The sequence below is a fragment of the Labrus mixtus genome, chromosome 22 (assembly GCF_963584025.1).
Source record: "Labrus mixtus chromosome 22, fLabMix1.1, whole genome shotgun sequence".
Taxonomy (NCBI): domain Eukaryota; kingdom Metazoa; phylum Chordata; class Actinopteri; order Labriformes; family Labridae; genus Labrus; species Labrus mixtus.
Window position 1 is genome coordinate 7,766,792 of NC_083633.1, and position 12,627 is coordinate 7,779,418.

At 44.5% G+C, this 12,627-nt stretch overlaps 1 protein-coding gene across 4 annotated transcripts in view; it reads left to right on the forward strand.

Moving 5' to 3' along the window:
• The window catches only part of scube1 (signal peptide, CUB domain, EGF-like 1), a 96,193-nt gene that overhangs the window by 70,719 nt on the left and 12,847 nt on the right, over positions 1–12,627 (forward strand). For all 4 annotated transcript variants that reach the window (XM_061029720.1, XM_061029722.1, XM_061029721.1 and 1 more), the window contains 4 exons: positions 7,419–7,541; positions 11,012–11,128; positions 11,747–11,869; positions 12,039–12,158. In XM_061029720.1, the coding sequence (XP_060885703.1) occupies positions 7,419–7,541; positions 11,012–11,128; positions 11,747–11,869; positions 12,039–12,158 (483 nt within the window). The remainder of the gene's footprint in view (positions 1–7,418; positions 7,542–11,011; positions 11,129–11,746; positions 11,870–12,038; positions 12,159–12,627) is intronic.

Here is a 12,627-nt window from a genome sequence, read left to right on the forward strand (position 1 = left end):
ATTACTGAACATGTTAGTCTTTTAATGATGCAGAGAAGGAGACGCACAGATTCAAGGAAGACATGAGGTTTTTGTGACTTATAAACGTGGTCAGAAGCAAGTTTGAGAAACTCTGATGTAACTGTGTGAACAGACTCTTGTATGTTGAGTAACATAAGATTCAGACCAACAGAGAAAGTATTTCTAGAACAGGCTTCGTTCAGTATGATGTTGTGTTTTTATACTTTTAATATCCGTGATTGTATAACTAGATTTGCTTCTTGTTCTTTAATCATTTCCCTGCAACATTTTCTTAACTTTCCATTTAGATTCTCAGAACTCTCGTTAGCTCTGTTCAATTGGAAATACGCGGCTCATGCCAGCTTTTTTATTTCTTTATTCGAGTCGTAAAATTGCTCTTAAAATCGAATTCTGGGGAGGTTTTAAAAAAGGCCCGAAACAGCACTAAAGTTATCTTCTCTGAAACCTGCACTTTGTGTGTCACATGCGGGCCGAATCAGTCTGTCGCCGAGAGGTTGGAAATGTCAGGGCGAGCCGTGCGATGTTCACAAACACCCACAGCTCTCAGCAAAGGATGAAAGTATTGATCGAAGAACGTGGGGAGATATTGATCGTCTAGAGTAAATGTCAGAGATGGATCCCGTGAGACAGACTGTGTGTGTGTGTGTGTGTAGAAACACACAGCAGCATGTGCAAGCCTTGTGTGGTGAAAATGACAAATGCCTCCTCTCTCATGTGGGCAGAGCGAGGTGGAAAGAGTCTCTGCAGGAAACATTAGAGTGAGAGTCACAACATCACCGCTGTGAGTTTTGTGCACATTTCTGTATTTTGTGTGGAAGCTTTTCACTTGTGATTGTTGGGAATCAGCAGAGGGTGTGATTCACATATCTTTGCTTCTCATTATTGTCCATGTGCAGTCCTACATTCATTAGTTAATTAGGAGCGTCCCTCGGGCTGAGCTGATAGCCTCTGGTGCGCCAGATGTTTGTGCATCATGACATGAAGGTGTCCGTTCATGTGAAGGATTTTATTCTCCTCCTGCGTGCTCTCTTCACAGACAAACACAGTCCAACATTTGGCCTGCTGGTTCAATAAGAAAGTCACAAAAAGGGAGTTTGTTGATGACAACAATCTCCCCAGCACCCTATAGTGGTCTCATTCAGAACCAGTATCAACACAGCAGTGCACCTTTATGTGTTTTCATTAAAAGGCTTTTCTAATTCTTATATATGTAGGACTTGTAAAAGTGACTCCAAGATGAACCTATCCACCTGGTTTACCATTTTGAGGTTAAAACTAAAATAACAGTGTTCTTCAGGTATAAAATAACGTGCAGTGCTGTTCTAATTCTGAGTAGAAGAAGATTAAATACCAGTAGAAGAAATGAGATTTTCTCAGCATTGCCACACATGAAGGCCACCCTCCATTCTCACTCCCGACTCTCCTTTATCTGTCCTCTCTCGCCTCCTTCAGACTTTATCATTTCAAGATGTTCTGAGGCTTAATGTATTTATTTAAGCTCAAAGCTTATTTAAGCTCCATTAAAGGTAATTATATCCCCTGTTATAAGGCTCAGCCGTCCCCAGAGTGGCCATTAAGTGTGGGTAGATGCCTCGGTTCTGCCAGTGTTTGTGGCTGCCAGAATAATTACGAAGCTGTGTCTGTCTGTCGGGTAGACCCGCAGTGGTATCCCCTGGTTTAACATCGGCATTAGAGCGCAGACAGTGTGGGCAGAGGGTGTGTGTTTGTGTGTTTCTCAGTCTGAGTGGAAGTATTTCTTGCAAACGTGCCTGACTGAAGAATCCAGATTTCCTCAACTTTGTTGCTTTTTTTCTTGTGGATTTTATAACATTAGTTTTAAGTGTTTATTCACAAGTCACTAGCTTCAGCAAATGTTGTATTTCAAATATTCTGGGCTTGGAATTCTTTGTAGTTTCAAGCAGGTTTTGTAACAGAGTGTGTAACCCAAAGTGAGAACCTCTGCTGCATAGAGGAGGGAAAAAACATGGATTTATGTAAAAATGTAGATTCTTATCTTGTAAGATTTTAAATCAATTCATAACTTCTAAAAATCAGGGTTTTTGTGGCTAATTAGTCGCCCTCTGCTAAGTGCTAATGCTAGCTGTTTAACTCAGTAGAATAGATCAACAAGAAATTCAGCCAGCCTCAAAGATGACTGAAGTAGATCCTAAAGTATGTACTCATTCATAAATAGACCTTGAATCCATGGAGCAATGAATCCAGAATCGTTTTGATTCGAAAATAGATTCTGAATCAAATCATGACCCCAAGAATCAAAATCGGAATCGAATCGTGAGACACCCAAAGATTCCTACTGCTGTCTCTGAGCGGCTGTCAGCATGCAAAAGAAAAAGGTGAATTGCAACAACAGATTTAAATCCTTAATGGTAGCTGACTGCAGGTTTGACACCTACAACAGGGAGGACAATCACTGAGAATCAGTAAAGATCAGGCGGGAGTAAGAGGAAGGAAAGAGGAAGCTATAGCCAAACATCTGTCAGTTAGGCCTCAGTCCTTCACTGGCAGTTAGCAGTAAAGATTTCCTAGATAGCCTTAGCTGGCAACCGCTAATAGGCTATAATAGCTGAATTAAATCGCTGGGAATGCCCCCCGACCGAGGTATGGCCACTTTAGTACGGCCACTTTAGGGGGCGGCCCGCCCCCCTAATTTTTTATTTATTTTTTTAACATTTCTTTTTGGGCTTTTTGGGCCTTTATTGTAGGGATATGATAGTGGATAGAGTCGGAAATCAGGGAAAGAAGTCATTTAAGGATACCTTTCCGATTGACAAAGACAGCTGTCATTAAAAGTAACACATGAACTCCAAAATTCCTTCAAGTGTTTGTGTCGGTGTGTCCCTCCCACCCAACGCTGTAAACCTAGGGGAAACACTGTACATGCATATCTTCTCCCTCACTCCCTCCGCTGTTTTTGCACGGCCCTGCACCTACGTGATGAGCGTGTAACTACCTCCTTTTTCTAGAATACTTTTTCAGCCAGAGAGAGAAGCAACATCTGTCCTTTGAAAAGCCACCACACTCCCTCAGTAATTTGACATCGCAGTACAAGGGTTGCTGGTCAATTGCTTCTTAAATAGTTTGGTTTGTTTGTAACCATGGTGACCTAAATGGTAAATTCAGAACGCATATTTGTAAAAAGTAAAACACACATTCACGCAATAAAAAGGACTCCATTTGAGGCAGCGGCAGACCAACAACTCCTGTGATCAGTGAGGTCAAATGAGCTTCTTGTCGACGGGTTGGTGGCTCTTTAACAAATATATGAAACAGCTGTTTGTGGTGCACACTCAGGGAACTCATCTGAGCCCGTCAGTGACAGAACAAGAAGCTCTTTATAGTGGATGTTCTTTGATTTGCAGCTATGACAGCCAAATTCCAGGCTGCAGACTGGAGTAATGTACTGGAGCACTTCCAAAAACTTTTTGTACCTATAAATCATTTCAACCCCCAAACTACATTAAATAGGGCCCGGGTTTAAAATAACTGAGTCCTCCTTTTAATGCTTCTCTGCAACGATGACATCAGCTTTTGGGATGACACACAGACACCAACTTGGGTGACCTTACCTGTCCTGCTCTCCTTAAAAAAAAAAACCCGAAGCCTCTTTCTCCTCCCTCCAGCCAGTCAAGGGGAAATCCGTTTGAGCGTAGCCAGGGTTGGAGGGACGATCCCTTTTTAAAAGCCCGCTGACAGGGCGCAGCGCGGGCGTTTACAGTTTACTACGTTTGTACCGCGGCGCGCAGCCAGCTCGTTGTGGATTCCTGTCTCGGCTCCATACTTAGATGAAGAGTTCATTCAGCAGAAGCTCCCTGAGGATACAGAGCGAGAGGATCAGGCGAGGGAGGCTCGAGTCGGCCCTGATGGAAAAACACGGCGGTGGCTGAGTTACTGGCTGTTTTCTAAGGATCCTATCACACTACACCGAGAACCGTTTCACAGTGTGCGTTGACTGGACCTGTGTGGCCACCTTCTTTTTGACCCTGTTAAAAGCTGACTGTGAATTGATCAGGCGGAGTAGTAATAGTCTAAATATGTACTGCATTAAAGTCAGGGTTGGTGATTTTCTCCAGATCCACTTTTTAAGATTTTGGTTGAAATTGGAAGGAAGAAAAGAAAAAGGAACGGAGAAAACCCGTCATCTGTATCAGTTGTAAGCCTGTAAAAACTTCAACCAATGTCTGCCACGAGGTACCAATCTGATGAACCAATCACACGCCTCCCTGTCTCCCTGCTCGTTCTCTACCCCATGCATGCACGAGCCCAAGCTCACAGCATGAGCTGAGGACCAACGGCGCTCGTGCATGTAAGTGAGGGGGCGTGGCTTTTGAGGGAGCACAGAGGGGAGGGGGCGGGTGCAGACGGAGCACTGAGGGAATGCTACTTTCAAAATCATGCTAGTTTTTGAAAATGACCAACCCTGCCTTTAAGTGGAGCTGTTCTAGATGGCCCAAATCGTTCCCCGGCACCTACAAAGACCACGGAGTAACTTTCTTCTGAAAGTTTTTCTTTCATGGATGCTTCTCGATGGAGAATTTACAAGTGCCCTCCTTTACTGTTGCATCATAAAAACATTAAAATCCTCCTTGTGTGCAGAACTGTCGTCTGTAAAAAGCGTGCCAAGACACAGAGATGAAAAAGAACAGCGCCCAGAGTCTGCACTGACTGTTTCTGAAGCACTCCAAAAAAGCAATTATCCAATCACTGCTTGGCATAAAACTTAAAATGACGTGCCTGTCAAGATTTTGATTTTCTCCCATTGATGGATGATCAGAACTGGAGTCTGGACAGGATGGTGCCCAGTCAGTCACCTGAATGAAAATTGCTCACGGAGCGCTGAAGCCAAAACAGTTTTCAGGCTCACTGCAGATGCACATTACTTCTCCTCCCAAATATGTCATTAATACAAAGAGTCTAAAAAAACTCATTTGACAAGGAGTAAACTTTCCTCCACCAGCACAACCAGCTGCGTCTTTGAGACACACATATGCTAATGGCAGGATCAACCAGGTAGCCAAAAAGACGGCCCCGCCTGAACACTTTCAAAGGCTTGGTGACAGTAAGATTAGAAAGTGTTGCAGCCAACTAGTGGAGCTTAACTTTCCTCATATCGCGTCATCAACACAACCGACACCATCGAGGCTAAATGTGACAAAGCTTTCCTTTTGTTTCTGGAATCAAAGAATAATTCCTTTTAAATATTGATGAGACCTTCCTAATGGTTATTTCGTAAACTGTGTTGTTTAAGATCGGACAAGATGACAGACGTGCAGCAGCAGAAGCTAAAGGGGAAGTTAGGCTTAAGGAGCTGAAGTGTAGAAACGACGAGCCAGGCAACATTTTCTCTGAGGAACTGAAGGAGAACACAAATCCTCAATCACTTAATTTGAAGATGAACGTGATCAAACAAGTTCTCCTTTCTTCTAAACTCTGATTTAAAAAGATAATGTCTTCCTTCCGTTTCTCCTCTGTGTCTCCTATAACCCATCCTCTCCCCTCATCAAACTTCTCCTCTCTCTCTTTCTCCTCTATTCGGCGTCTTGCTCGACTTATTTGCCAGCTCGAGGGCTTAGGTGTTAAAACCTCCCAACTTTCATCACTTAGAGTGCCAATCAAATAGGGCTTAGCCCGTGTAATCTACCAGACTATTGTCCCCTCTCTTTCCTCCTCTTTCTCTTTCTTCTCCATCCTTACCACCTCTAACTTCTGTCTCCTAGAACCAGATTTTAGAGCAATAATCCGTACACTTTCCTGAACTACATGGAGTGTACATGCTATAAATGGGAAATGAGGAGTAGAAAAATGCACACAGATGATAAATAAAGCAGTTGAAGATGTGACAGTGCAGATGAGGTTCATGTGAGGGCACGGGGCTGCAGCAGGTGAGGGCATCAGGTTGAGCGCTTTGGTTTTGCGAAACCAGATCTGACAGCAGGTTTGCAGTTGGCACCGGCCGCGCTGCCTCGGGGGCCGACTGTGCTCGCCTCATTATTATTTTAGAATCTGTGCCTCTGGATCGCTGCTCCACACCTGGACCCGGGCTCAGGTATCCAGGTTTTTTTATTCTGCGGGGATTCAGCCGACACGTTCTCCCGTGACAGCTGATCTGTTTGTTTAGGACATCTTGGAGCGGTCCGACAAATATCTGAACACTTTGTCTGACAGCATCTGAACGACCGGCCAGTTCCTGAGTTCTACTTTGTTTTCACTAACCAAACAAAAAGTAGAACAACAAAGATGAGAATAATACTTTGTTGTTTTACATAGACACAATGTCTTTCAGAGGCACTATTACGCAGACAGCAATGACATTCCTGTTGAGATGTTTCCCATATCATGCTCCTGATGGAAATCTAAAAGAAGCAAGAAGAAAACTTGATTTAACCTTTATTTAACCAGGTTGGTCCCATTGAGATTAAGAAGTTATTTTCCAAGTGAGACCTGGTCGTGACAGTCGGCAGCAAAAACACAAAGTTACAGACGGAGACACAAAGACAGACAAAGTTCAATTTACAAAACAGTAAACTTTGCGAAAAACCATCTATGAGTTCAAACAGTCGAGCTCAAAGCATCCACATCCTGTAGAATCTGCTTACAGGTCTTTCATTTGAGATTTAAAAACATTTAAGGACTCCAGCTCCTTCAGTTTAAAGTCACTCTGCAACGGGACTCCAGAATACCCAACAGGCCGAGCGTTTGGGACGGAATAATTAGCTTACAGCTGCCCTCGTGTTCGCTGTGGTTTATGGAATCTGCATGGATAAAGGCTCTAACTTAAACAGTCAGCTGGCAGCTGGAGAAAGATGTTTACCACCTGACCCCTCTCCAACCTTTTGAAGGTCACTGGAGCTAGCTGCTAGCTAGCATCGTGTTTTAACAGCAGGCAACATATGTTGGATGGTGAACATTACTATTTGACCCTGTGAGCACTTTTTGCACTGGCAACCTTCATTTACTCAAGGCCATCGTTAACTTAGAGCAGAACATTGATGTAATAAAGAGGTTTGTGATGTTTTTCAGATTGAGAGAGAGAGATCAGATTTTAACGGTCCGTATCATCCCCTCATAATGAAAGGGCTTTAATGGACTTCTTTCTCAATAACAGTCTCTGTCTCCTCCTCTCCCAGCAGCCAGACTCATTTAGTTCCAGGTAACGAGCGTATCATAGGATGAGATGGTGGGATCCCCTCGAGCTCGACCTGCAGAGTCTGCTCCCTGCCGCCCTGCTCAACCCCTGTTAAACAAGCAAAACACTAGATTTAACAACAAGCCAGACGACGCATTGACCTAACCTGGAGAAGTCCAATAGTTTCTGTTCATGATGTGTTGATGTGCTGTGACTGACGGCCTCTCCGTTCTGTTTTGTTCCCTCCCTGCAGACATCGACGAGTGCCAGGAGAACAACGGAGGCTGCGATCACTTCTGCAGGAACACCGTGGGCTCCTTCGAGTGCAGCTGTCAGAAAGGGCACAAACTGCTCACGGACGAGCGCTCATGCCAAGGTCAGTGAGTGACAGCTGTCAATCACACACACACACCCTCCCTGTGTCAGCTTTCAGTCAGCTGTAAAAACGCTTCAGTTAACTCCGAGACTTGAAGTTTTATCGAACAAAAGTTAAGAGTGATAAAGATTTATTAGATGATGGTGACTTTAGACTCTGAGAGCTCATGCTGCGACCAGACAAATGTTTGATTCATGTTTAACATTGACTCAAAACTCAAAGCAGAAACATGCAGCGCTGCCTTAAACGACTCAATCTGTCACTTTTCTCACAAAGTACCCGGATCCTCTTGAACTGTGGCTCTTCAACTTGGTAAATGGACTTGAGCTTGTATATTTCTTTTCTAGTCTTCTGACTCCTCAGAGCTCTTTTACACCGCAGGTCTCACCTACACATTCACACACTGATGGTAGAGGCTGCTGGGTAAAGAGTCCATCAGAAGTAACTAATCCCATACACATTCATGCGCTGCCGACGAAACAGCGGGAGCTACATGGGGTTAAGTGTCTTTCCCAAGGACTCATCGACATGTGCCTCCAGCTGAGCGACAACTGACTCTACCAACTGAGCCACAGCCACCCTGGGCCCTGAACAAAATTTCTAGGGCGTCCTCAGACATTTTAAGGTTTATTTTGGAGGCTTTCTGGACCTTTTTTGGCGAGGCATGACGGTGGATAGAGTCCTCGATGCAACAGCCCCGAGTTCAAAATCCACAACCTGCTGCTGCTCGTTATCCCCCACTCCTTCTTATTCAGCTCATCTGTCAATTCAAAACAGTGAAAATAGCTCAAAATTGAACCAAATGAAGACTGAATAAAAGTTGTTGAAATGTACGTGTGAAGGTAAACTTTAAGCTTTTGAATGAAAGTTTTGAAGAGCAGAGGCTGTGATCATAAAACATATAAAAAGTGATGTCTGCACTGAGAGGTGCGACAGTGATATGTGGACTGGAAACTTGAGACTTAGTTCAGGCCCGTGTCTCAGCTGGAGTCCGATCTGAAAATCAATAACAATTCAATCCCTGGTCCAGTTCAGCGGGCACAGAACATCCTGCAGGACATCAGTCAGGGGAAAGACGGAACACTTTCCATCGAGCACAGTCCTAGAGTTACGCTCTGCTAGTTTCCCCTTAGACGCGCTTGGCTTACAGAGAGGACGTTTGTATCGATCTCCTCCTCAGGACACTGTTTGAAGATGCATACAAGTTTATATTTCCATGAGTATTGTCTGAGTAGGGTCTGACTTCCTCTGCTGGGTGTGTGTTTAAATCCAGATGAAGATAAATCCACCGATACCTGGGGACAACCAAAGCCAGATTTTTTTTACGAACAAGTCGTAGCAAGCAGCCAGGAGAGCTGACAAACACAAAATGATTTTATTAACAACAAAACCCCGGAGGTGCTTCTGTCCTCGGCCCAAAACCACCACACAGTGGGAACGAGTGTGTGTGTGTTAGTGTGTGTTGGATTAACTGTGCAGCAGCGGTGGTGCCTATAATAAGTTGAGTCTTTAATAATGTGGTGTTGAGTGCTGTGTGAGCCACATCAGAGCGCCTCTGCCTATTTCTGACACACCTTTGCCACAGCGCCGTGCCAGGTGTGTCCCATTGGCTGATCCCCGCGCCGTGCAGCTCCGACATGACCTTGAATTGAAATATCATGTTTGATTTGTCAGATCTCTTCTTGGCAAGTGAGCTCATCCAGAGCAAACAGCTCCTGGTGAAAACCTGCCAGAGCTGGGCTAAGAGAGCCAGAGCGGAGAGATTCATCGTGTGCCGTGGATTCATTAGCGATTCCCATGGATTCATCTTTTTTTTCTGAATTTTTAGAATAGCAGAAAGACGGAGGGAACGTTTGATAAATGTCGGCAGTCTCTGTAAAAACACCTCAGGGCCAAAGGTTGGCAAAATACTTGCATTCTTCACTTATAAAGTCATCTTTATTTACAGATTCTTTAAAAGTCTAGATGTTTATGAGGAGCTAAAGCAGGCACAGTCCACTGTGATGACATCACAGTCTTGCTGTGAAAGCCAATCAACATTTAGATTTCCCTACTTCAGAAATGCATCAGAAATAATCGATCAGACGTCCATTAAAGGTCACACATTGTGCAAAATCCACTTCACCATGTTCCTCTAACACTAGTATGTGTCTCTAGTCTGTCTACAAACACCCCAATGATGAGAAAAGTCCATCCTCTCCATCTTTCACCTGCTCCACTTTTCAGAAAATGTGTGCTCAAACAGGCCGTTTGCTGATTTTTCCCTTCATGACATCACAAAGGGCAGTAGTTAACACTCTGTTGTTGAGACATGCTACACACACATATGCTGAAATACACACACGTGCACAATCAGGATCCTGTGGACATGCACTGGTGGAGAGATGTCAGGGTGAGGGGGGGCTGCCCACAGTGAGTGCTCCTGAGCTGGTAGGGTATTCGGTGCCTTGCTCAAGGGCAATGATCTCAACTGGTGGGTCGGGAGCCATTTTCAGTGGGTTGCAAACATGTGACCGACTGATCTACTTCCACCCCATATTTAAAGTGGTTGAAAAGGAGGATAATATGTGACCTTTAAGTTTGGTAAGATGATTTGCGGTGGTGCATACTATTTTAAAGGCGGTGTTTCTCATAGAAATTAAACAAACTCATCAGCCAATCAGCAAACAGCATTGATACAGAATATGTCCCTTTAACATTAGCAGACTGCAGCAGTCGCTTTTATAAACTCAATCCAAACAGGCAACTTGTCCCTAAATCGTCGGATGGACGTCCGCCTGCAGTATTTACTGAGCCAACATGCAGACCTTTACGACTTCCTCCACATGACAAACTCCATCATAACGTGTCGTATTTTCAGCCGCTGTAAAGCCCCGACATCAGGACAGCCTGAAATAAACCAGGTGAGCCTGAAACGCTGGCCTCCTTCCCTGATAGGTTAATAATATTTAGTGCTGGACAAGAATACATAAACATGCACACACACACACACACACATTGACGTAAGGGTGAATGTGAAACCTTCAGCCTCGGCTCGGTGCACTTTGTCCGGATATCAGAGCGAGCTCTTGTGCTGTTTGGAGTGGAGCTGGTGTATTTGTTTACTATAACTATATACTATATACTATAACGTCCTGTGTGATTAATGAGGCAGCGTCTCTGCTCCTCGCTGAGCCGTCTGTGTTTGTCTATACATGAGTCATGAAGTTTGTGATGTCTGTAAACCACTCATCCTGCTGACCTTTACTCGCCTCACCCAAACGGACGCAGAGGGATCAAACCAGAGAGCGCTCTCATCGACTGATTCAAAACCACCAGAGATTCACTTCTCATAAAGGACGATCCTCTTATTTCTTATTTCTGTTTTAGTACTGTATGTTCACCCTAATACAGAAACAAAAGACAAACACGGCACAGCATTACAAACGTTTTCTTCTTCACCTGTTCACGTATGTCGCCGTTCTCCTCAGACATCGACGAGTGCTCCTTCGAGAGAACCTGCGATCACACCTGCATCAACTACCCCGGCAGCTTCGAGTGTCTCTGCCAGAAGGGCTACATCCTGTACGGCCTCACTCACTGCGGAGGTGAGAGTCTCCTGCGACATGGAGCTGTGTGTGTGTGTGTGTGTGTGTGTGTGTGTGTGTGTGTGTGTGTGTGCATCTGAAAAGGAAAAGGGAAATGCTCCTCAGAGTGTGAAGGTGAGGAGGTCACTGAGCGTGTGCAGACGGCTGCTGCTGAAAACACTCTCACACCTCACTTCTCCTGAATAACTCCACTCTGTGTGTGTGTGTGTTTGTGTGTGATTGTGTGTCTACCGTAAATATGTGCCGTAAATAAACGTTTGCTAATTTGTGGGGTTTTTTTGTGTGTGTGTTTCGTTTGTAGGTAGCCAATAAGACAACTTTTCACTTGTATCTTCTGTTGCTCTGAATCATTTTTCTGCTAGATTTAAACACCCGAACATTAGGTTCAGGGTTTTATTCTCAGTGTATCAATAATGTACAGGGATGTGGAGACAAACTTTATTACATCGCTCGGGTTTGTTTGCATGTACTGTGATTTACCGACTCTCATCTGTACTCTTCTGTGTTTCTTATCCAGATTACTTTAATTGTAATAGTTTCCAGTTGTAGTTAGAAGAAGTAAAAGTAGAATAATTGAATAAGATTCTGACTGTGCTGCTGTCTGTGTTTGTGTGTCAGACATCGACGAGTGTAGCATCAGTAACGGCAGCTGTGAGTACGGCTGCATCAACACACAGGGCGGCTACGAGTGTGTGTGTCCGCCCGGACAGAAGCTCCACTGGAACAAGAAGGACTGCATCGGTAAGCATCGAATCTGGTCCTGTGTGTGTGTGTGTGTGTGTGTGTGTGTGTGTGTGTGTGTGTGTGTGTGTGTGTGTGCGTGTGTGTGTGTGCGTGTGTGTGTGTGTGTGTGTGTATGTGTGTGTGTCCACATTGTTGTTATGGTGATGTGACTCGCTGTGTTCCTCAGAGGCGGTGAAGTGTCTGCCCAATGGGAAGCCAGCGCCCCGAGCCCAGCTGACCTGCGCCAAGAGTGGGGGGGCAGAGGTGTGCTCGCTCTCCTGCCCCTCCAACGCCCTCTTCCTCGCAGGTAGACACACACACACACACACACACACACACACACACACACACACACACACACACACTCAGAGGCGTGTGTACTAACCTCACATTCGGAGTATTTACACAGGCTTATATTCATTTCCTGTCGTCTTAATCTGACCATAAATGTAACCAATTCTTACCTCAACATAAACCCTTCCGTGATCTAAACCACTGACTCTGAAATCTCTCACACACACACACACACACACACACACACACACACACACACACACACACACACACACCCTGTCAGTGCCAAAGCATTTCATTTGACTACTAAAACAAAATCTGAGTGACAAAAATAGAAATGATCAAATTTATGTTTTTTTTGGATAGTCAGAATTAAATCATGAATACTCTGAATTGTTTTTTCATTTTCGGGATTCTAGAGACCTGACACAGGAGTGGCATCATATATGTACAGTATACCTGTGTACCAACTGTGCAAAGCT